Here is a 26,177-nt window from a genome sequence, read left to right as displayed (position 1 = left end):
TGAATTATTTTATATTTATATATATTTTTATTATATATTTTACATTATTATATCATATGTTATTATTATATATATTATTTTTTAAATATGTATTTGTTATATGTGTATTTATTTATTTTGTTAAACTTGTTTTGTGAATGAAAATAATTGTTGATCATTTTAATCATGATTTGAACTAGGCCTACTATAAATCGCTTTTGGTAAAACCTTTAAATGCTACGTACTTTCTTACTAAATATAGATCTGACAATGAACATTATATTTCATACCTAGACTATTAGGAAAATAAATGAATAAATAAATAAATGATCATTGGTACCTTAATTAATTCCCTGAATATCAGATGAAAGTAGTGTTTATGTGATCTGTAATGTGATGTTACTGAATATAGCCTACTCTAGTGTGCATACTGCTCATGTTTATATTCTGTTAATTTATCTTTTTTTCAAAATGTATTATTATTATCATCCTCATGATATGTGTAAAGGACCTGTAGGGGACGCTAGTGGTGTCTATTGTGTTCACTACTAAATGAACAGGGCAGGGATCTCTGTTGCTCTTTGTTACGCTTCGTGTGATTGGCTGTGGTGGGAGTGGGCGGGGTTTAAATCGTGCTTCATTTATATAGGGCAGGAAGCGCTGGGCCACAGAGAGAAACAGATAACAGAAGGCTTGAGGAAAGTGAGCGAAGGCTGATGTAGGGTGCTTAGAGAGGACAACAGTGAGAGCTGTTTTTATTGTTTTTTTTCATACAGGACGGGTAGACCAAAGATAAAACACCTTTCCAAAATGCTCTGCCATGTAACTCGACCGGATGCGGTGGTGATGGAGATTGAAGTGGACGCAAAGGCGAACGGAGAGGACTGTCTGAATAAGGTAAGATCATGAATGAAAGTCTGTGATGGTTGTTATTAAACGCGTCGGAAATTTTAGCGCTCGTGCATTAATCCACAAAACATAAACACAAATGTTGAAAATCAAAAGTTGTAAGTTAGCCTGAGCGCTGGATGAATGAGTTCGAGGCGCGTGGAAACTTAATATATCAACATCATTACATCAATCTGATTGCATGCGTTTGGTTAAAAATTTGGAATGTTCTTAAAATCTTTGAGTGTTTGAGTCACATTAATTTCTCTATTTAAATGATTGGAATCAATAGTGCCTGTATAAGCCAAATAATCAAATGGTAGACTATATATATAATCGTTCCTAAACAAACAAAATAATTTGGCATGGTGATTAACAGGGACAGTATGTTGAAGGTTTAAAATAAAACATTTACATTTACTATTTTTTCGAAGAAAAAGAGATGACAGTGTGTATGTGTGATGGCATGCTCGAGGTTACTAAAGTTCATTCGCTGCAGCAGCAGATGTTTGGCTCGTGCGTGGAGGCTCTGCATTTCCTCCAACGCAAATGACAATTTTTCAAGATTTTATACTTTATGATTGTCCTAAAATGTTTTAGGGACATCTCTGAACTTGTATTATCTGATTTTTACACAACTTAAACGTTTTAAGTCTAGCATCAGTTTAGAAAACTAAGAAATCAAATTGGCATAAGAGGTGAAAGTTGTCCTTTCATATCAACGAGGCTCAGATTAATTAATTAATTACTCTTGTTCAATGAATCTCAGGATATTTTTATGAACTTTACAAATTTTATTTGTATTACCTACACACACCATACAATCCTCTTTTAAAGACCCTCATGCCAGAATCCATTATCACTGAAGCATATTTTGATGGACTGTGATGGATTGAACTATGTTAGAATTCTTTATTTTTCAGTTGACTCTCATTAAAAAAAAAATTAAATTAAGACCAGATCTAGTTTTAGAATTTTTATCTAAGATAAAATCTAAAAACCTATTTTAATCATTTAATCTCTTTCTCACAATGAATACAGGCAGGGTAGTTGGTTAACTAAACAAACAGATGACGATTGAATAGTGTTTTAAAGGTGTAATTCTTCCTATTCCGATTTGCCCTTTAAAATGGTTTTTATTATAATTAGTAATAAGTATTACAAGTAACAAGTACATTTATTTATCTTGTTTGTTCAATTAAACCACATTTTTTAGTTTGTTTTCATCTTATAATTTATCTTAAGATCATGCTTGCAAAATTTTAAAATAAATAGATAGCCTACATTTAGTAAAGTCTATGCGTAATGTGATCATAAATTATTTTTTTTTAGTATTATATTATATATCAGTTCAGTATTATCCATGCACATCATCACTTTTTTTTAATTCATATGTCCTAGTAATTAAAATAACTTTGCATCCCACTTGCAACAACACATCTTCTTTGGTGACATGTTTACTGGCGCAAGGATGGGACGACCTGTCAAACACATGAGATCACACGATCCAACGATCGATTCCCGGTGGACAAAATCAAGTCCCGTTCTACTCTCTGTCTCTTTTTTTCTTCTTGTTCGAAAAGCCGTTTCACTCAGTTAAAGATCACAATGTGGTAGAACAGATTATTTCAACTTGAAGACTTACTCGCCAACAAAAAAGGATGAGTAATTCTCATGTTACACACACACAAAAAAAAGACACTTCCGTGGCACACAAAAGATTTTGGGAAGAATGTTCAAGCTGCTCGTTGCCATGCAATGAAAGCTGATGGGGACAAGAAAACAAATGTTTAACAGTATGAAATATGTCTCTTGGTGACAGGTATGTCGGAAGTTGGGAATTATTGAGGTGGATTACTTTGGGCTGCAGTTTTCCGGCAGTAAGGGGGAGAACCTGTGGCTGAACCTGAGGAACAGAATCTCCCAGCAGATGGACAATCTCACGCCGTGCAGACTACGGCTCCGGGTGAAGTTCTTTGTGGAGCCTCACCTCATTCTGCAGGAGCAGACAAGGTACGTACCACGTACACAAACACATGTAGAAGCAGCAAAATAGAAAACGCATATAATTTGACGAAGTTGTGGCTGAGAGCATTTCATCGCCGTCTGTGTGTAGACTTCCGTTCAAAACAGTGCAAGATGTCAGAAAAACGGCAGTAAGAAACGCAAGAGCTTGTGGGTGTGTGAATTTGTTTGTGAGATTACTGAAAGTAAAGCGCGTTTCCTTCCATTCTCTGTGTCTAATGTAAATTCCATGCTCGACTTGAGCTATATCTTGTTTTTGGAGTATGCCTGTGTTAAGATTTAACAGCAAAATCTAGGGCAAGTTACATATTAAATATTCATTTAACAATGCTGGTTTTATGGCTGTTCTTTCAGCCTCACATCAGCTGTAGTCATGTGTCTTGCGCAGAGAAAGAGCACTTTGCACAGTAGCCTGTAAAAGTTTTTTTTTTTCTCAGTACAGTGGTTTGTCCTATAGTAACCCTGCTCCCTGAGGGTTACTATAGGTCGTTTGACTGTGAGCAGGGGGATCACGTTTCCTGCTGCTGCTCAAACACTCCTACCCACAGAGACTGAACTGGCAGCGTCCCCACCACCACATCATGCTCTTTTATTCACTCTCTGACTGTAGAGTTTTGTTACTTTTTTTTGTCTGAGACAAATGTGGAGCACAGCTTAAAGGATACAAGTTACCACATTGACTTCCATTGTATGGACGAAAATAAAAACCCTGCGACATTTCCCTTAAATATCTTATTTTGTGTTTGGCAGAAGTAAGTCTAGACATGTGGTTTTGGAACAATGAGTAAATGATGACAGAATTTTTATTTTTGGATGAACTTACCCTTTAAGCATTACACATGCGGGATATGTAAAGATGAGACTAGTGCGATATCCTTGTCTGTTTAGTTATATCGTATATATTTTCTACTCTTTTCATGACAATGTAAAGACGGTGAGTTCTAGTTTATGCATTCAATCATATGCATATGGCAAACTAGAATTTTTGCATAAAAGTCTTTAAAGCTCAAATAAAATGTATTTTGGAAAACTGATATTTTGTAATTTGATATAATAATAATAATAAACTTTATTACAGACTCACCGGTCCAGATAAAAAGACAGACAAGACAGTACACTCAATATAATACAATATAAAAACAAAAAAACAAATAATGCAATAAAACAAATATATATATATAGTGGTAACCAGAAATAAAATTAAATAATTGAAACTTATTTTATTTCAGTTATTTGCAAAAGCAGCATTTTTAACTTGTTTAAGTTGAACTATTTAAATGAATTAAAGCCAATTAAAAATAATTTTGAAACTAACTTATAAAAAAATGACTATAAATTAAACTTTAAAAAATTACAATTTCAATGACAAAAAATTTAAAATTAAGATTTAAAAAAAGACTAACTACTATATAATAAAATTCATATAGTATTATAATAATAGTAAGAATTAATACAAGTGCTTCAGCAAAAATAAAAGCTTTGCATTTTAACCCTGGCCCAGTCTGCATACTAACAAGGTCAGACTAGTCTTGTTAACATGTAATGTGTCTTTGGAAATAAAATTCAGAGCCCCATCCAAAGCTTTAAGTTCTTCAACAGTGAAATTAAGCTGTCAGTCCAATGTATTTAAGCACTCTTGCAGTCAGCATTGAGTGGGTAGAATTCTTGTCATGTAAATTAAGTCTTTTTGTCAGGATGCTGGTCCCACAAATGTCTGTCTCTGACAAAGAGTGACACAGACAGGTGTTAACATTTTTGTTGACTTGTTTTTCCACTTTCTCTCCATGTTTGATGTTATAAATAGGGTTTCCCGTGACCTGCTCATTCGTACTGCATTAGCTTCAGCTTGTGTGTGTTTACTACTTCAGGCCCACAGTGAACCCTCTCCTCCGCTATCTGCTGTGTGATGTTATTTGATAGCTGTCCTGTTTTGGAGCCCAGAGCTTGTGTGCTCCAAGCTCTGCTGGGTCCTTTTCAATAAAATGAAGTGGACTTGCGTGCCAGCTCCCGCGGTCATTCCCACAGCCATGCGCCCTCTGGGCAGAAAATCCCTGGCAGGGCAGCGTGTGCATGTGCACTTGCTTCCGTTTCCTGGTTACTGGATAGTGTCCTTCTCTAAGGCTTTGTGATTTAAAAGCCACTTTTTTTTTGGTTTAGATGGCCTTCTGGTGACCTGAGGGCGATTAGCTGGGGTCACTGACCGATGGTGGATGGTAGGATTTTTTTGGTGGGGGTGGGGGGATAATCAAGTAATAATTACAGGTGCTTTCCGCAAGATTTCTTGATATGAGGGGGACGTCACACCCCCAGAGCTTCCGCATGTGATATCATTCAAGCTGTTAATTCACACTGGACAGCCTTCTAAATGGGCACAAAAACATCTTGCTCTGTGTGAAGATGTGTTTGGAAAATTTGAGATGCCGGAAGTTAGAGACTTATCAGCCGACATCAGGACGAGAGCAAAGCTTTGATCGGGCTGAGATTTAATATTTGGTTGAGGAAATGTAAAGCGTATTGAATAACAATGAACACCGGCGTATATATGGGAGGAGCTGTTCGGAATGGAATATTAGCATATTGCTAACTGTGCAGTGCACTGAACACTCCTTACATGTATTGGAAAATATGTAGTTCTAGTACCAGAAACATTTCAAACTGTAGTATGCTACACTTTCACATGCCATAATTATGTGCATTTGCTTTTTCCCGAAAGTCCAGTATATATATATATATATATATATACATATTTCCCAAAAGTCCAGTATATATATATATGAAGAGCTCTTTTCCAAAACGCTATAAATCCATTTCAATAGTTTTCAGGAAAACTACATTTTTTACCTAGACCCACACATTTTGTGAATATTCAAATTATCCTGTTTAAATGTTTTATTGGTTCAGTCTGAACATTTTGAACAATAATTATTAAATCAAACAACAATATTGTTAATGATAATTTAAAAGTTAATTTTATTTTTTTCCAAAACGCTATAAATCGAAATAAACCTCAAACAAATAGTACCAATTTCAACATATGCATGAAAAAAACAAATTATTAATACCAATTTCAACATATGCATGAAAAAAACGAATTATTAAAAATGATCAATATATGATAACGATATTCAAAAAAGGGATGGGCACCCCTCCAGCACATGCACACACACACACAGGCTACATAACATGTGAGCAAAGCGGAGCAGCATGACGCTTAAATATAAGTTAAAAAAAAACAAAAAAACAAAATAAACATTTCACATTTGTTTTTAATAATATTACATTACTTATTTTTATTATTTCATCTATGTTGAGTAGGCTATGAAAAGGGAACCGCATGAGATGAGTAAGATAGGATCAAAATTCAAAAGCTGCCCAATATCGGAAAATATTTGGAGTGCGTCAGACATGATTTTGACCACTTATTAAGTTTTGTTTTGTAGAAAGCTTGTAAATTTCGTTTCATATAAATTGTATCTTCATTTTAATAAATGTTTCATCGACAAATTGACTGGATTAATACATTAGAAGTAAATATCAGACAATATAATCAGGACACAGAGGCGCGCAGGTGAACCGGAGCGCGTCTCATAATATGAACCGAAACACCGCGATGCTTGCCTCACACAGGCCTGAGAACTAAGCTACAGAAAGCTTTAAATATCTACTTTTAAACAAAACAATTAAAAACTAAAATAAATTGGCAACTCTCTGCGTATGTAGGCTAATTCGAAGTATGCGTTTCTCTATGCGCGTTCACTGCGAAGATGGCGAGTAAGCATCATCAACTTTATCTTTGTTGCTGACACTGACAGAAAACACTAGTTTATTAATAAACAATTCAAATGTTTCATGCATAATCATTACTTTTGCCGGTTCTTTGTGGCAAGCTTTATGCATACGTTGAGATGCGGAATATGCAATTAAAAACGCTCATATGGTTTCTCTCCCATTTAATTAAATCAATATATGTGATTACTGATAATACAAATGGCTTAAACGATCTACTACTAGTCGACTAGAAAACTAGGACTCATTTTGAGGAATGAATGAACATAATAAACCTCTGTTCAGAGTGCCGCCGTGCTGGATTGTGTAGAGCGCTCATTGAATTTGAGGATTTATCGTGTTTAGGCTAAAAACAGGGCTGGCGCTTATCGTGGTTTGGAAAGAAACTGTATCTTGCAGTACATTTTAAACAAGGAAATATAGCGATTCGGCATGAAACGTTGATAGAGCAGTGAAAGGGTTCTGTCCGCAGCAGAATGACACGACAAACTCATTTTTTTTAAAAATGTCGTTTAACGCGTTTTGGAAAAGAGCTCTTCATATATATATATATATATATATATATATATATATATATATATATATATATATTTTTATATATATATATATATATATATATATATATATATATATATACACATACTGGACTTTTGGGAAAAAGCAAATGCACATAATTATGAATTATGTATGCACATATAAAATGTACATATATATATATATATACACACACATACACATATATACACGCATATATATGTATATATATATGTATACATGTGTATATATATATGTGTGTGTGTGTGTGTGTGTGTTTTTGTTTGTATCAGTATTGGTGTTTCCGTACTGTACATTTGTAATGCTGTGATAAATTGTATTATTTTAAATGTTTTTTTTTGTTTTTTTATTGTTTTACTTGGAATGCATTTAGACAAAATAGTATAAAATTTTGACATCTGCCATTTGAAAAGAATTATCAACTTATTGCATCAGCCCGAATTGTAATATTTGTGCATTCCTTTAAATAACACTCACAAAAGCATGAAGGGTTTTAGATTGGTAAACTGTATTGGACTAAATGGAGAAAGTGACTAAATAGAAAAAGTGACGCCCATGGCAAAAAATAGATGGCTGCCTGGCATTTCTGAGTGTAACACAGGCTGCTATCACATGAAAACAGTCCTTTGTTTTCTCTTTGGCACTGTTGTGTGTGTGCGCGCATATGCATGCATGATGCGGCCCTGCCTCTGGCTACAAGGGTCATGTTCTCTAACCTTGTTTGTGCAATGACCTCTGCCCTACTTCGTCACTGCGTTCCTCTGCCCATCGACCGGCAGTGAGTTGTGCCATGTGTTTACCACACACTCATACAAATAAAAACCCGAAGCCACATGAATTTCCCCACAGGGAATTTTTAAGCGGAATCGTGCATGCCCATGAAGTCAGTCTTTCTCTTTTTGTCTTGTGTCTGGTATTTTTGATTTGTTATCCTTGAAACTGCGTCAACATCTTGCAGCCATGATATTACATACTTCCCTGTAAAACTGATTCAGAGCACCTAAGTGATGATTTATGATGAAGTTAGTTGGCTCATGAGAGCACATGCACATTAGAAACCGGTACAAGCGGGGCTGATTTGACCTGTGCCTCGAAAAAAAAACAGCAGTACTGTGACAGTCCCATGATTCAGTTACTGTAACAAAATGGTAGTACCATTTGATTACCATTTTCATGTAACATGGCATTGAAATGGTGCGGTAATATACCTAAAATATATGGTGTAACATGCATACTTTAAAATCAACATAGAACCTTCATAAGCCATTTTGCATGTTTATGAATGAAACAGAGTATTTAACTTGTGTTAAATGTTTGCAGAACTAGGATTTATCTTTCATATAATGATTGGATTGATACAAGGGGACGTTACAGACCAGCATGAAGCTGAGAGGGTCTAAAAACGAGAGTTTGGTGATATTTTTTACATTAAACTTCATTCTTAACACAAGGTTTACTTTTTTGTAAGAGGAAGATCCTTTTTTATGAAAAGGATAAATCAACTCTCCTTTAGCCCAATTTAAAAAAAAAGCTAATCCCGAATCGGAAATATAAGAATGAGAAAGGGTCGTGCACCGACCCCTGCTGCACCTCAGCACCTGTCTAGGACTAGAAATCTGCTCAGGCTTTTACACTTTCTCTACTTCCATTCTATCTCTGGCTGTTCTGTTACGTAAGATGCAGTAAACCGTGCACAGGCCTCTGAATGCAGAAGAGCCGCTTATGTAAGACACAGAGCCGGCCCATTGGAAAGGCTAGCTTCTGTAGTCTGTTATTATGACAGGTCCTCATTTTCATTAGTATAAGTGCATCTTCCAAAAATAGATATTTATAGTTCCTCTGTGGAGAGTGCTGATGAATGAGTGCCAGATGTAAGAAATGTTTACAGTACGGCAAAATGATTCAGCACAAACGACTATTTCCAGTAGTTGGACATCTATTTATTTATTTTGGGCTGGGAAAAAATCCTCAAATGATGCACAGTTTAAAGATATAAACACCAGCCTAATCCTGCTTACATCGTTACTGGATCCTTTGAGGATCAGAGTCGCCCAACCTCAATCACTCGCATGTTAAAGACGTCCCCACCCCCCGTTTGCATAATCAAACTTGTTTACACACTCGTAAAACCATTAAGATTTCGCTTTGGTCGATCAGATCACAAGTAGAAGAGGGAGACGCATACACCTTTATACCTGGTGTTTTATTCCACCTCTTGTCCACATTCAACCACTTCCGTCTTGATTTATTTTATGGGGGGGTGAATGTATGGGGTTTTTCCAGATATTTCTATCTAATGGACAAAATAAATTTCACGTATAAACGCGACCAGAGAAGACTAAAACATATTGAGAGCATCAGCTTTTGTTTCTGCTGACGTGGGAACCATTCTTTCCATCAAGCTACATCAAACTAACTTTTCTGCACAAGATACGTTTGATACTTTTTCTCTATGTCTAAATGTTCACTCCTTTTTACAATGCAGGGACTGTAACTAGAGATATGCTAGTTATAAATACAGTAATCATTACTTTATTTAGGCAGAAAAAGTGGTGTTGGCTAGCTTTGTGGTTAGCTAGTCTATGATGAGCCATAATTTAGCAATAGATAACGTCATACTGCAAATTGTAAAACATACATTTTCAATATAAAAGGCCAAGGAGAGATGATTGAAGCGCGTTTCGTCCGTTTTTATTTTATTTTTGAAATATTAATTTATCGGCCATTATAACTGCTGATAATGATGGTTTGGAAAATGCCTAATATCGGCCGGACGATAAATCCTGCCTTTATTTGACCACATGAGCGCTTTACACTATGAAAGCAAAACATTTTTTATTGAAAAAAACAAACCCACACTTTTTTTGTTGTTTAGTAGAAACCGAAATTAATATTAATTTGCACAATTACAAAGAAACTACAAGACTTTGAAGTACAAATACTGAAATATTATTTTCTGCTCCAATAATCGGGTTTATTTGAAAATGGTGTAAATATTGTATTGATGTGTATCGGCACCGCTCTCACAAACCCTTGCATTTTTCATCTGTATCCTTGCTACGCGCACTAGGGCTGGGTATTGTTAGGTATTTCACAATTCGATTCGATTTCAATTCTTGAGGCTTCGATTCGATTTCGATTCGATTCAATATTGACTTATTAACTTCGATATCGATTCAATAATAAGTAAATACACAAGTAATTAAGTGCCTGAGTATATTTTTTAAGTAATGTGCGCAGTTTTACCAATGTTAAAGAACAAATTGACCCCAGCATGTTTGTTTCCTGTCATGGTTTATTCAGCAGAATAAAAATTTACAATATTGTATGTGTTGAATTCAAACACAACTGTGACAAGCACTGTACAGTGCTTTAACAACACCTCTAAAGTGCAAGTAACTAAGTAGTAGAAAGTATATTTATTTCTTCCTATACATACAAGTTATAAAAGAAATGTAAACAGAAGCACAAAATGTGCATACTCAAAAAAGTGCAATATTATATTCTAATTATAATTTTGTAAACAATAACACTTAATAGCTGATCACACTTAACAGCAATTGCGAGTTATTAGGCCAATTCTAAGGGGGAAAAAATACTAACCTTTTTCCCTCTCAGAAGTTTATATCTCATAGACTTTATATCATGCATTTCTGACTATATCACGCAATTCTGACTTTATATCATGCATTTCTGACTTTATATCATGCATTTCTGACTTTATAACACCCAATTGCGACTTTATATCACGCAATTGTGACTTTATATCTCGCAATTCTGACTTTATATCTTGCAATTCTGAGAAATAAAGTCAGAATTGCGAGAGGTAAACTCCCAATTGTGAGAAAAAAAAAGTTAGAATTGTGAGATAAAAAGTCGCAATTACCTTTTTTATTTTCCATTCTGTGGCGGAAACAAGCTTCCATAGTTCCCGGCTTACAGTGGAATCCAAAATGAGCCCAAACGTCAGCTTGTTGGCGGTGCAGTCTTGAATCAGGCTTGAACGGAGTGCTGCTGCTGTCCGTCATCGCGCTGTTTTGCTAAGGGCTAAAGCGCGACTTGTACAACGCAGAACGCTCTCACTAGAGTGTAGCCCACAGCGCCGCCACTGGCCTGGATGGCTGAATCGATTCATAGGATTTGATGAATCGATATTGAATTGAGAAGCAAAAAATTGCAATGCATTGATGAATCGATATTTTTACCCAGCCCTAACGCGCACCATTAAAATCAATAGATTTGGCAACGTTCGCTGACATGGCTTGTAGTGTGTAGGGGCTTTAATGTTAATGTACCTTGCTAAACCTCATTAACCCATCCTCGAGGCAACTTTTGGCTGAAATATGGTGGGTATGCCTCGGCACAGCTGACATTTTATGGTGTTATGGGGGAGAAATAAGGTAATTGTTGTAGTAGTTTCATGCTTCTGATTATGCTCTAGTTAGTCTTTATGGCATGCTATACGTGCTAGGCTTGTGTAAAGATGCCTGTATTGTTTTAGAGGTCTTGAGTGTTTAGCATTCTCATCAGGACTGAATGATCCTGTTGATCCACAGAGGCCAGCACCATTAGCAGTGGCACAGCACACTTTAAATAAGAGAAGGGGTCTTTTAAACATTAATCATTGTGCTGGTTTAGCTTCAACCCTTGGGAAGAGCAGCAAATAATGTTTAAAAGATTAAGCCACGCACATTCTCTTACCCTGGCTATTTGGTCCTTGTTCAGAAACGTGAAAACATCTACACGGCTCTCATACTTGCAACACCACTGTTTTTCTTTCCGCCTGCAAATATGCAAAACATCCCGCTGTGATCTCAGGTCTCGTTATCTTCACAGTAAGGGCCCTGGGTGTTGTCAGCAGGAACTGAAGTGCGGGTGCTATTCGGGGTCAACATGGTCTCCGATGAGAGACACAACTCTCATCCCACATCCAATCCTGACAACAAGGTCACCAGCAAGCTCCCAGTAAGCTCCCGATTACCTCCATACCGCAGGAAGACTGATCCTCCTAAAGCTTTGTGTATGGATCACAAAACAAGCCCGTTTCTGTCCGAGCCATACATTGAAATGTTGAGATGTGGCGCTAACATGGGAAATGCAAGTTCAATTGCATTGCAATCAAGAAGGCCTCATCCCGTCTATTTTTTTGGTGATGTGAATTTTTGGCCCTATTCCACCTCCAGACCTCAAATCCATTATAAACCCTTATATCCTAAAAAAAAATGCCAAGCCAAATGGGATTAGTGTTGGACAAATAAACTTTGCGAAATCAATCCTGTGGGGGGAAAGTACATTTTTAAAATCCTTTGTACCAATATCTCTGAAGCATATTTCATAGGAACTTTTGATGACGTCATACGATATCTATATCTAAATATAATGGTGTGTGTGAAACTGCAAAGTTGACTGCTCCATTCCCCAGTGAAGTCATATTTCTGTTGAGTCTTTTATGATGCAGTTGGTTTTTGTTAAATAAAAGTGGTGAAATCATTAGTGCAAATGCAATATTTAACCATAAATCAATCAATCAATCAAATTTTATTTGTATAGCGCCTTACAACAGCCAAAAGGTGCACAAGGCGCTTTCCAGTAAAAGCATCAATAGACAACAGAAAAAAATAAAATAAATAAATAAACAAATATATATTTATTTATAAAATATATATATATATATATATATATATATATATATATATATATATATATATATTTATAAAATATATTTATACAAATAAATGTATATGTATATACATTTAAATGCAAGGCTATTTATGAAAATACATCTAATACAGTTTGCATCTTGCACTCTTCCTCTTTGCTTTATAGTTATTCTGCGAAGTAAAACACTAGAGCTCTGTGTCTGTGTTTACTGGATTACATGCGCTCTGACAGCAGAGCAGGTTTAACCGCATTTGTAGATGAACTGAAGTAACCTACCCCTATTTAAGCTGAGTGTGAATTACTTGTTAGGTTGTCTCCACACCCAATTTAATTTAGTTAGGTTTTCTTTTCCCTTTTTTTGCCTGACGGCGTTATAACCATTTGCCAAATCGATGCGGACTGCATCACTTACCAGAGGCGTTTGCTCACAAAGAATCTCTTTGTTTGAATGCCTGTTTTTGCTTCAGTTTTCATCCGAATTTGTGTTTGAGCCAATGATGATTAATGCTTTGTGGGTTAGCGAAGAGGTGTTTACCTGTAATGCATGGTAGGGTTTACTAGAGTTCGTTGACTGAGAGTAACCCCATCCACACGCCTGGCTAAGAGCAATGTTATTTGACTAACTGAAACCACATTGTTTCAAAGGGCGCCTGAAAAGAATGAAACTCCTCTTACCCCCTTTGTTGCAGTCTGGGCAGAAGCTTCTCGTTTCATTTCAGAGGAATGTTTTGTTCATTGCGTCAGACCCCAAAACATCTGGCCCCCCATGATGACTTTGCCAGAATCTGAAAAGACGAAACAATTATTAGGGATAGAATTGAGCAAAATTAGTGATCAGAATCCTACAAGTTTAAAATGAATGAGTTAATCTTGCAACTTTAAACGGGTTTGTACGGAGCACCTAACGGGACATGGTGTAGGGAGAGGAAAAATTAGCAAAACTTTGGGAAATGCAGAGTTTCTCTTGGGAACACACAAGTTTTGCAAGTAAAATTAAAGTGTCTGCGAGAGAAAGCAAAAGCACTGACTTTTTTTTCCCCAAACCCACTTATTTTTTTGCACCACCATGTCCCTTTAGTGGCTCTGTAGGTTTGTGTCTAAAATGTTAAAAAAAAATCACATTTTTAAGCTAGTTCAATAATAACATTTACAATCTTGCCATCCTTCAGCCTATATAAACCCTTTAATGTCTCACAAACCTACTATCAGCTAATTTGAAAGTGCCTAAAACTTTGTGAACTCTAAATTATTTTCTCCTGCCTGTCATGATTCACTTTCCAGCCACACATCAGAGGAAATTCTGCTGAAATTTGCACTGCATTTGAAGCCAAAACCTCAAACCCACAAAAGCCCTCCTTCGCAAAGCTCAAGCTCTCTCAGATATCACGGCATGACCCATTTCTTGTCAGCAGAAGGGTGCAGGCGTTTCTAATTGAATTCTGCCAGTTACTGGATCAAGTTTTCCTGCTGCAACGTGATTATTTCTTTGTCTTTGTGTGAGGAACTTTGTAGTTTCAGAGTAACTTTGTAGTTTTTTTTTTTATTAGTTGGATAATATAATGAGGGGAAAGTTTTACATTTGTTGTGGAGGTGTGGTAATACATTTACATTTTATCCAATGCTTTTATCCAAAGCGACTTACAATTGCTCTATATGTCAGAGGTCGCATGCCTCTGGAGCAACTAGGGGTTAAGGCCCGGTCCACATTACTGCGTTTTCGTTTAAAAACGGAGACCTTTTGCTACGTTTGCACCTCCCGTCCACACTAAAACGTAAAAAACGAAGACCTAAAACGGAGAAGTTTAGAAACGCTGCAGCTCTGTTTTGCGTTTTTAATCTCCGGAGTGCATTTTAGTGAAGACGGAACAAAACGTAGGACTTTAGAAACGATGGCGCAGAGGCTCACGCTTTGCTCTATGATTGGGTGTCGTCAGTCATGACGTATCTTTCCCTGCCCAGTGTTGGTGAATGGTCACGTGATCCGCGTTTCAGTCGTTTTAATGTGGACGGAGATCAATTCTAATACACAGATAAAACGCTGGTGTGGGCGGAGATCGTATTCGTTTTAATTCTCCGTTTTTAAACGTAAACCCAGTAGTGTGGATGGGGCCTAAATGTCTTGCTCAGGGACACATTGGTGTCTCAGTGGATTCGAACCCGGGTCCATCACACCAAAGGGATGTGTCTTATCCACTGCGCCATCACCACGTACACAAACCTACTGTAAATAACACATCATGATTTCATGCAGTAATTGCAATAACCGCAATATAATGCGGTGTGGATACTTTAAGGAGTTTACGTACCCACACAAAAGCCCCTATCACACAGACATTCCGGAAAAAACATGGATAGTGTGACCCGGCATTTGTCCCGGGATTGGTTGATTTCGGTTCATTCAAACTGCCAGTGATTTGCCGGGATCTGTGAGTGTGTTCATACACAACCCGTAAAGACATGTAAAGTCAGGATGAGACGTGTAACGTAAGCGTCAAACATGTAGCCTACACGCGCACACCGTTCCACAAAGCTGGTGAACGATCTCAGCTTCAGCACGGATAGATAGTGAGGACCTCCTGGTCTTTGCTTCGTTCCAGTTTGCAGATATTTATTCGTCCATTTGTTGATGACGAACACAAACTTTCTTCTAAGAGTGATACCATCGTGCGATGGCACGAGCGTCATCACTATGACACACCCCTTACGGCATTGGTCCTGACTGATTCCAGCAATGTTACTAGGTCCCCAACCCGGCATCGATGCCGGTATCAATCCCGGGTCGTGTTTGCGTTCACACAGAAGGCGTTCTGCCAATTTCCCGGGATCAACTCGCTGTGTGAAAGGGGCTAAAGAGTCATATGTTTATAACATGGATGCTGTACCTTGTGCATTTACACTGGTCATTTTAGTTTTTGGGAATCATCCCTCTTTGATAACAATGGTAAAATCACTGTAACGTTATCTCTAGTGGCATATTGCTTTAAAGGGATACTCTACTTTCTTTGGAAATAGGCTCATTTTACCACTCCCCCAGAGTTAAACTGTTGAGTTTTACCGTTTTCGAATCCATTCAGACGATTTTCTGATATTTATAAGAATATCTGTAACCAGACAGTTTCTGGTCTCATTGACTTCCATAGTAGGAAAAAATATACGATGGAAGTCAATGAGACCAGAAACTGTCTGGTTACTGATATTCTTATAAATATCAACACGTCGTCTGAATGGATTCGAAAACGGTAAAACTCAACTGTTTAACTCTGGGGGAGTGGTAAAATGAGCCTATTTCCAAAAAAAGTGGAGTATCCCTTTAAGGTATCTCCGTTAGTAATCATCGACCTTTTATGGATGTTCACACCAACACATTCCACCCACACACGGTGAAGGATCATGATGATGAGTGGCTGCATCAGCACAGCTGCGTGTTTCTAAGATTAGTCGCATAAGGAGCCTGACTGAACCAGCGCTGCACGTTCCATCCTGGAGTAGCTTGAGTCTGACCGCTAGTAACCTCTCCCTGCTCCCGTCAGCCTCCTTTGTTTTGCCTGCCAGGTAATTCATCACATGAGTCTGATGTCACCACAGGGAAGTGTCTCGTCAGGCCGGGCGAGACTTTCTTTGTCAAACTGCAGGTCTTGTTTATTTGTCTAACATGAATCCACCTCAAATCTTTCATTCTCCACTTTTTTTTTTTTTTTTTATAATGTCCCTTTTTCATCCAAAGTCTATGTTTATCAGTCCAGGGCTTTTGTCGGCAGCCATTTGTTTGTTTTCTTAAAGAGCCATCGCCTATGTGAGCAGAGCAGGAATGTCTCCTAGCCTGTTTTGGTGTTCCCGTGCTCTTCTGTTGGCTGGGGGAACAGAGGCATGCTGGCCCTGTTTGGTCTCCCAAATCTCATCTCGGGGGACTTGCAAAGTTGTAGTGGATGTAAAGTTATGGGGACATAAGGGCTTTAGGTCAGATATTTATAAACTTAAAGGAGCCAGAGCTGGTTGGTACAGGAGTACAAGTTAACCATGATGCTGTTAAACTGGTTTGCAGGTGAACTACTGATAAAGTACAAGCAGTACAAACTTGTTTTTCCCTGAATATAAATATACAGTCATACAACTGCACAAACATGTTGATGATAATACAAGATAAAATGCAATATTTATTTTAAATGTATTATTATCGTTATTATTACATTTAATGTAAAATTATTGGTTTTAATAATATAAAATAAGAATATTTTAATAACAATAATGTTACACTTTTAATAATATTAATAAAAATAGTTAACCCCAATAACAATTTATTTAATATTAATTGTTAATATTGTGTTATTTGAACTAGATACAGAAATGCAACCAAACATGTGTTTCATATTTACATTTTTATTTGTTTTTTCCGCATTTTCTTTTATGTTTGAAATCATACTCTTACAAACGTTTGTTTTTGTTTTAACTTTTTTATTTATTTATTTATTTATGTCCTGCTCGTCTAATCATCATTTATTGACTGTTGTTGATCCCGGAAATCATTGTGCAAATACCTTCTTGTTGACTATTACAAAGTGGTTAAGTTCAATTCCGTCTATCGGTTCATTTGACAGCTGAGCTGAGCAGGAAGCAGTTTAACGATTAGTCGAGGTAAAAAAACATTTCCTTGGTGAGAATCAATCAATAAAAAGATAAGTTAATAACAAACCACTGTTTTAACGCCTGCAAGCTTGGTTTGTGGGACTTTAATGTCAAGTTTTATCCTTGTGACTTTCCTGCTGATCGATCAGAGAACAAATACGGACAGTCCCACAGACAGCTGAAAGGAGATCTATCTTCAGTCAAACACACCATTAGCACTCCTGAATTACAGCTATAGGGATTTCTGTCAGCAGTGAGTCATGAATGTGCTCTTCAAGCACTATATTGAGACGGCATGCTTATCGTTTTGTAACACGCCGGCGGGGTTATTCATTAGGGCGCGTATAATCTCAGGAGTCGTTGTTTCGCTGCCAGATAAGAGAGATAAGTAAGAGACTGGAGCAAAAGTCAAACCACTTTACGCACAAATGCAAAGTTCTCCTGTTTTGTTGTCAAAGTGAAAGTGTCGATTTGGAATGGAAACCGTCATTTCTGCTTTCTGTTTGACCTTTTGCTTTTTTCCAATTGATTTGTTTACTTCTGGTTTTCACTGTTCCCTAAATGGTAAATGATATCTATTCATTGATCTTATTTGTACATGTGAGAGCATTTGATAGATTTGTTTTTGTAATTCTAGTTCCCCATCACCTGTTGCAGTCGGCGTATATCCGCTCTCGCTTTCCTTTTGCACCACCTGTCCACATCCATATGTGGTTCCCTCACTTTCCACTGTACCACCTGCTTCCGTCCGTAACAAGCTCTCACGCTTTCTTTGTTCGTCTCTTTTGCTCTACAGGCACCTGTTTTTTATGCATGTGAAAGAGGATCTGCACCGTGGACATCTGCGGATGTGCTCCGAACAAGCCGAAGAGCTCAGCGCCCTCCTGGCCCAGGCCGAGTTCGGGGACTACAACCAGAACACAGCCAAGTACTGGTACACTGAACTCTGTGCCACAGAGCCCAACCAAGCCACCATCAACAGGTAACCCAACACGCCAATCGCAATTATCACGAAAAATCGTATTTTTATCGTGCTTTTAGGATATTAAATGTGTTCTGGAAATACTGAACTCGCAGAGATTGTAAAATAAAAACAAACACTTTTTGTGATAATCAACATTATGCCATAGATGGTGTTGGTAAGAGTTTACCTTGTATTGTATTTAACCTTTTTAGATCCAATAATATATAGGTTATCCATTTTATAAATCAATTAGAGAGAATAAATTATGGTTGTTTCATTTGGCACAGTTTAGTTTAGTTTATTCACAATACCTCTTCAAGCTTTACAATAATACAGCCTAGATTGGGTACAGTGAAATGGGTCTCCCAAAGAAGCACCAAAAGCTTATAAGTAGGAGCCCATAGTTCTTCATTCTTGAATAGATAGGTACTGACAAGATACAAAGAGACACAGTAAAAAGCACACACACAAAAAAGAAAGAAAAAAATACAGAAACAGTATGTTTCTGTTCATTTATGTTATTTTAAATCTTGGGTCTGGAATATCTTTTTTTATGTTCTTGGTTTTATTCTCACCAAGGATGCATTTATTTGATTTTTTTTTTTTTTTTTTTTTTTTTTTTTTGTAAAACGACAATATTGATTAAATTAGTATGTTAAATTAGTAAAAAATAAATGTAATTTTTTTTTCTGAACAGATGTAACCACAAAAAAGAAACTGAAATATTTATAAAAAATAATATATATATATATTTAAATGGAAAAAATAAATGCTTTTAAAAATTAAATTATACTGAAACCCATTTAGGTGGTTCCTAACCAACGGAGCTGAACTCTAATCTGTGCCCTGATGCACACTTCTGATCCAGGGCGGTGTGGTTGTAAATAAAGCGCTCCTGTTTAGTGTTTGACTAATTACAGCGCTCCTTTGTAGAGTTCTGTTCAGACTCTTTAACTTGTTTTGGTTCGATATCAAATATTATCAAAGTGGATTAATGAAATCTGTCTCTAGTGATTAATCATTATTGTCATCAAATCAAATTAAGACTAATGCTTGTATGAAGAAAATCAAAGAGCTTCATACCGGCTAACACACAAAGCCATGGACTTGATGATAGGTGATATAATGTTAAATGTTTTTGCTTGACATGGAATAAATATTGGTGACTTTTTTTTTTTCTTTTTTTTTTCTTATAGTAACATTTTCTTTTAAAATGATCTGTACGAGTCTTTGTTTTTGGCTGATAATGGAAGTAGATATCAGATTTCCCACCCATAACGCTCGTCTAAACGCAGAATAAAAAGCGACCACGTAACGCCACTTTTGCGTTTTCTCTTTAGATCGTTTTTGTGTAAAAATAGCCTTAGTCTGATTTAGTAGAAATTTAAAATGTTCTATTTTTTGTTTCTCTTTTTAAAGTTCTGTTGTGACTTGAATCATATTTTTATATTGCAGATTGAATTAATTTTTAAATAATTAATTTTTATTTAAATAACTTATAACAGCTATAATAAAATGTTGCATCAACTTTCAGATTTGGTTTTGTTTGTTTGTATGTTTGTTTCTTTTCCTTTCTTTCGAATTATTATTTATATTATTATCATGTCAATGGCAAAACCAAAAATTCAAAATGAATATTAAAAAAGCTTTTTACTCTTGTCCCTCTCCCTCAACCTCTCTCCTGCTTCTCACCGGTGTATTTTTTTATTTTTTATTTAACCTGTGTCTTTTGATTTTGGCAGTATCATAGCCAAGCACAAGGCTCTGGAGGGGTTGAGCCAGGCTACGGTGGAGTACCAGGCGCTGCAGCTGGTGTCGTTGCTGGAGCATTATGGGGTGGAGTGGCACTGGGTGCGGGACGCTGAAGGACAGAGGTTGGCTATCGGAGTGGGACCAGAGGGCATAGCCGTCTGCCGAGAGGACTTCACCCTGGTTAACAGGTTAGACTTTGATGCAGCCTAAAGTGCTCCTGATAGCATCATTTTCATAAAATGACACCCAGAGCACATCTCCGGATCAGTCACGTAACATTAATTGAATTTGAGCCATTACTGCCCTCTGAATGTAATGCGTCATATTTTCCCTTCAATGCAGGATATCTTATCCCATAATACAAATTGCCACGCAATCAGGGAAGACTGTGTACTTGACTGTTACCAAGGAAACCAGCGACAGTGTGGTCCTGCTGTTCAAGTTAATCAGTAATCGAGCTGCTAGCGGGCTGTACCGGGCGATCACAGAGACGCATGCCTTTTACAGGTGAGACTCCTTAATACACAAGTGAAAGCACCATAAAACCCTTCATAATGAGCCATCGTTACATACTTAAACAGGATTTATTTTTTCACGTTAATGTGCAGTTAAGCAACTTTGCCAGTCTTGGCACTACACACACTTATGCACAGACGAGGTTTAAGCCTAGTCCCAGGGTGTTAAGTTGTCATAATGTCACAATGCAAAATAACATAATAAAAGGCTTCTCTTTTATGCAAAGTAATTTTGTTTTCGATTTTGGGTTGACCAGCAAAACCCAAATCCCGCTGATACAAAAAAAAAAAAAATGAGATTGAGACGTTGCTTTGTAGCAACATTCACATTATCTAACCTAGATGTTGTTCTATACGTCTGGCAATAAAACTGCTGTTGGTGTGTAAGGTGCTGTTTCTTCAGCCCTCGATAATAGATGTTATTGCCAAGACGTTGAAGAACCGAGCCAGCGGCTGCTCTCTTCCCTTGAACTCTAACAAGCTGCGCCATCCTTCATTTTCACAGCTACAGCAGCTTTTCAAAAGCCCATTATTTCTGATGGATAATGGGTCATTTGAGCTGCCGTGTGGCAGACACTGAGCTGATAATGCGCTCATGTCTAATACGCCATCTCGCTAACCTATCACTCTCGCTTTTGTCTGCAGGTGCGACACCGTGACAAACGCAGTCATGATGCAGTACAGCCGGGATTTTAAGGGTCACCTGGCTTCACTTTTCCTCAATGAGAACATTAACATGGGCAAGAAGTACGTATTCGACATCCGTCGGACCTCCAAGGAAGTGTACGATTACGCCAGACGCGCACTGTACAACGCCGGTATCGTGGACCTGATGTCGAGGCCGGGGGAGCGCACTCCGTCGTCCCGCTCGCCGTCCCGTGACCAAGAGGGGGCGCTGGACTGCGGGGGCTGCCAGCAGAGCCGCTTGCTACAGGAGAAGCTGCAGAAACTCCGGGAAGCGCTGCTGTGCATGCTGTGTTGCGAAGAAGAGATCGACGCCGCGTTCTGCCCCTGCGGTCACATGGTCTGCTGCCAGAACTGTGCTACACAGCTGCAGGTTAGAGAAAATTTGGGTTTGGGGAACATTTTACCCTACATTGGAGATGGTTCTCATTGCGGAACATGAAATCCACGGGGTCGGATCCAGATCCAACTCCTCCCACCTTACGTACAGCTAAACCTACCCAACTCCGCCCCCTGATCATTAAACCCACCCCTAATCTCTATACCTAACCCTAATCCTACCCAGCTCCACCCCGTGGATCTCATGTACTGCATTGAGGTGCTACTGCAACATTGGGCCAAAAATATTAGTGATAAATCTGTTGTGATATCACTAAGAAAAAAGTAGCTTAGCATAATAATATTATTATAAAGGGGGATTATTTACTATAATATTTAATATTATTTTATAAATGGATCTTTTAAAAGCGTTTTTTTTTTTAATTTTCCAAAATACATATTTGAAAAAGAAAAAAAAACAAAACATAACTAGCCAGAATTCAAAACTCGAATTTCGAACAGAGATGGCGACAAAGAGGAAAAACGCCGGACTGCAGCTTTAAATATTAATTTCGAATTTTTTAAATATATTTTAATATTTGGAAAATGTTTGTTCAAATCAAAACCCTATGGTGCAGATAACATGCATAAATAAAATTATAAAAGTTCAAACCTTTTTGTGGCAAGTCTAGTTCAGGTTGTAAAATGTCATGTGGTGTGACAATTTAATTATATGCATTAATTAATGATATTTGTGATTTAAAAAAAATATTTATTTGGCTTTTATTTTTATATGAGGATGGTAACATTTAATTGGCTTTTATTTTTATATGAGGATGGTAACATTAATTTTATTTTTGCACCTACTGTTTGTTTTAATTATCAAAAAAAATTCAATTTTATTTAAAATAACAACACTGACTGTTCCCTTGTATTGAAAGTGTAAAGAAGACTTTTAATTAGCTGAACCACCGACATTTTTTTTTTTAAATAGTCATTCAATTAATCCTTCAAAATGTAAAGTTTGTTTAGTTTGCATACATTTAAAAAAAAAATTCTAAAGATTTTTCTGTTTCTTAATCACTGACACTTTTATGCCATTGCTCTGTCTAGTATATTTGTTTTCCTGGAAATTTTATTTAACATTCATAATAAATGGCATCATTACAAAATGACTTTTGTTTTTAGTTACAATATTATAATAGAAAAATATAAATTATGCAAAATTATAAAACCATCAAGTAAATGTTACAGATCTCATTGACTTGTTTGAGAGCGACACATCCCTTCACACAACCGCATGCGCCCATAAACAAAGTAAAGTTACAAATATCTGTGCAAATGCATCTTTTGGATATAAGTGGCATGTAAAAAATCTCTCCTGTTGACACTTTCTTTAGCATGGCATCCTCTGCCCAGCCTTAATAATTGCAACTGTCTACCATAAGACGTTTATTAAAGTGCTATATAACAATGTTATTGTGGTGTATGCTAACTGAAGTCTGTTTTATCTTTACAGTCATGCCCGGTGTGTCGGTCAGAGGTGGAACACGTCCAGCACGTCTACTTGCCGACGTGCACCAGTCTGCTCAACCTGACCATCGGCAGCAACAGCCCCGAACCCATCCACCGAGGGGTGGCCGCCCACACCTGCACTACCAACGACTACTCCACCAGTGAGAAGATCTACCAAAACTAAGCTCGCCTACCGCTTTTCCACAGGACTTTACTTTCAGTTGACGCGGCGGCAGACTAAGAGTCCGAGCGCTGCGGCGGTTGGGTCGCTCCTCAATGAAATGTTTTTGAAACCGTTGAGGAGACCGTGAATGTTTGTCTCTTAAATTAATTGTATCAGTTGATCTGATAAATGTATTTTTGAAAGTGTTTTTTTCTTTTACTTGTCCATACGCAACAGCATGCGGAACGTTAAAGCTGATATATTTTTGTCTCAAACCTGCAAAAATCTGCATCCCATGAGGAATTGTATTAGCTTTTGTTTTCTTAACTTAATTAAATTTTATGTTTTTGCTTTTAAGATGCATTGTCCACTTTAAGCATGCGTTTAGTTTTTTTTTTTTTTTTTTGCAGTGGATTTGAGTTTGTTTTAGGTTTGTCTTCATAGTTTCCATGCCAATGAAGAGGTATTTATGGCGAGGGGCACCAACCCTCGCAGCACTTTTGAGTAGAGATGAAGTTGTCGAACTACTGATCCTCCATTCATAGATATATTAACCAGCTTCCGACACTCCAAACTTGAGGCTTCTCAGAGGTGTATTCTTTCTAATATGCTTTTTCACAGACATGGTCAACCAGTGATTAGCTTTGAATTTAAAGGGTACTGAATGATCTGCTAACCGTTTTAAGAGATTTTGACCTTTTTATGCTTTGTTTTTGTGGAAGATGTGATAAAAGGTATCTATAGGAAAGTTGGTTTTTGTTTGTTTTTAAATGAGAAATGATCTAATTGACACTGTCACTTTACCAAGGAGTTTCCTAAGTGTATTGTTCCTAGGGGTTTGCCTTAATGTAGCAGCAACACGGTGTGTTTGATATGCATTCTTTCTTTGCACAGACTATTATTGAGAGATGAAGAGGACTATTTTCTTTACTGCTGACAATGTTGAACCGTCACAGCAGGGGATATTTTTTCAATTTGTACAAGTAGGATTTGTTTCTGTTTGTTTGAAGCAAAAACTATACTCTGTAAATATAGAAGTAACTCAGTTTTTTATATTTCTTTGAATGAGAGGTATTAATAAAGCTGTTTTTTTTTTAAAACTAACATTGTGTGTGTGTTCTTGTCAAGCAAACTCCATTTCCTGCTTTGATTTTCTTGCGTTAATATGGCAGGGCCTGGCAGCTTGCCACATTTTACACTGCATGTTAAGTTATAAAACACAAACCGAGATTTAAAAAAAAAAAAAAAAAATTCACCTCTGACCCTCCCCGAGGGCAAAAGTCTTTGTCGTCAACCATTATTCGAGTTAGATTGATGGTGAGAATTGGAGCAAATATGTTGTCAACAGAAGAAAACACTGAAGGGTGTATGTGACCTGTGTTCTTTTCTGTAATTCATTGGTAATCTGTCCTCATTTTGAAGATTTAGGTGCCGTTACACAACATTTTATGCGTTTTGACCATTCATTTACACGACAACGGTGTTTTGGGGGCCTGGCAAACTTTTGGAAATGGAAATAAAAAGTGCAAGTTATTGAAATGATAACATTTACTGTAATCTACAAAAGTAAACTGCAAAAAAAAAAAAAAAAAAAAAGAATTTGATGTGATGTCATGCACATGCATGTTCAGCTAGCTAGACTACTAAACTACTGTCCTGGCCGCATAATGCAGAGTTTTTATTCGTTCTGTTTGCTATTTCCTTCTTGTTCAGCTTCTTTGTTTGCACCATAGACCGTAAAAAAAAGATTTGCACACTTCTGCTTAAGGGAAATTAGCTTTGACCCACGTGACGTGCATGTAGGCCACTGCAACTGCATGTCAGAACCTGCTGCACTTCAGATTTAAATACTGTGCAACCTTACGTAATAATGTTGTGCTACCTCTGTAAATGTGCGCAACAGCAGCAACTCACTAAATTAAATTCAAGTTACAATCATGATCGTATTCTCAATTTGACGATGACATTTGTGCGATTTCAGCCAGTCAAGAATCAATGACACGTTAACAGTATGGATCGGTGTATATGTTTCTTCATTTGACTATATTTCGTGTGGATCTACTCCCGGTCTATGAAAACGTTCACCAGCTCTTTAAGATATGTTAAATAAACAAGTATTTTACATTAAAATGCATGTTTTAAACATTGATTGCCATTTTAATAGCATTTCAGCGCCCTCTAGCGGTAAAGAACAAAGTTACTGTAAAAATTGTCATAGAGACTGATAGTGTAAATGTGTGTAATATATGCTGCTTACACTGGTTTAGTCATGATTTCTGCTGCATTCAAAACTATTTGGTTCTTCAGGTTTACCAGTGCTCTGATTTAGCTGTTACAGATGAGTGTTAATTAAATGATCTGATTGACAAACATGTTTTTAAAAAAGTGATGTTTGATGTTCGATACTTTTTGCAAACCATTTTTACAAATAAATAATGCATATTATTCAAATTGATATCTTTTTATTGCTCAGAGATGTTTCTCCTGAGTCCTGAAACATCTTATGATGATTAAAAATAGAAGCAAACATCTTATGATGATTAAAAATAGAAGCAAAGGCAATTCATTGCTGACATGTATAAGAACATTAAGCAATGTATTTCATCTGAATAATTTTCGAAATATTACCCAAGCTGGTTTCACTTCTGTGAAACGCTTTAGACAGAAGAGGGCGCCAGTGCACCAAAATCTTCATCTACATAAATGTTTTGGAAGTTAGGAAACTTCTGGTCTGAATTTAACCATGTCA

General features: G+C 36.9%; 1 protein-coding gene across 1 annotated transcript; it reads left to right on the top strand.

The window, feature by feature from the left end:
* The first annotated feature begins 638 nt into the window (after positions 1–638).
* On the top strand, positions 639–24,527 carry mylipa (myosin regulatory light chain interacting protein a). Its single transcript, XM_039680843.2, has 7 exons — positions 639–876; positions 2,690–2,880; positions 18,314–18,499; positions 20,224–20,421; positions 20,576–20,740; positions 21,394–21,805; positions 23,270–24,527. The coding sequence occupies exons 1-7, from the start codon at positions 790–792 to the stop codon at positions 23,447–23,449; spliced, it is 1,419 nt and encodes a 472-aa protein (XP_039536777.2). The 5' UTR covers positions 639–789; the 3' UTR covers positions 23,450–24,527.
* The last annotated feature ends 1,650 nt before the right edge of the window (positions 24,528–26,177 follow it).

Source organism: Pimephales promelas, chromosome 18 (assembly GCF_988280905.1).
Source record: "Pimephales promelas chromosome 18, fPimPro1.hap1.1, whole genome shotgun sequence".
In the NCBI taxonomy this organism is placed as follows: domain Eukaryota; kingdom Metazoa; phylum Chordata; class Actinopteri; order Cypriniformes; family Leuciscidae; genus Pimephales; species Pimephales promelas.
Note: the sequence above shows the minus strand (reverse complement) of the source record. Positions and strands in the feature narration are given on the sequence as shown.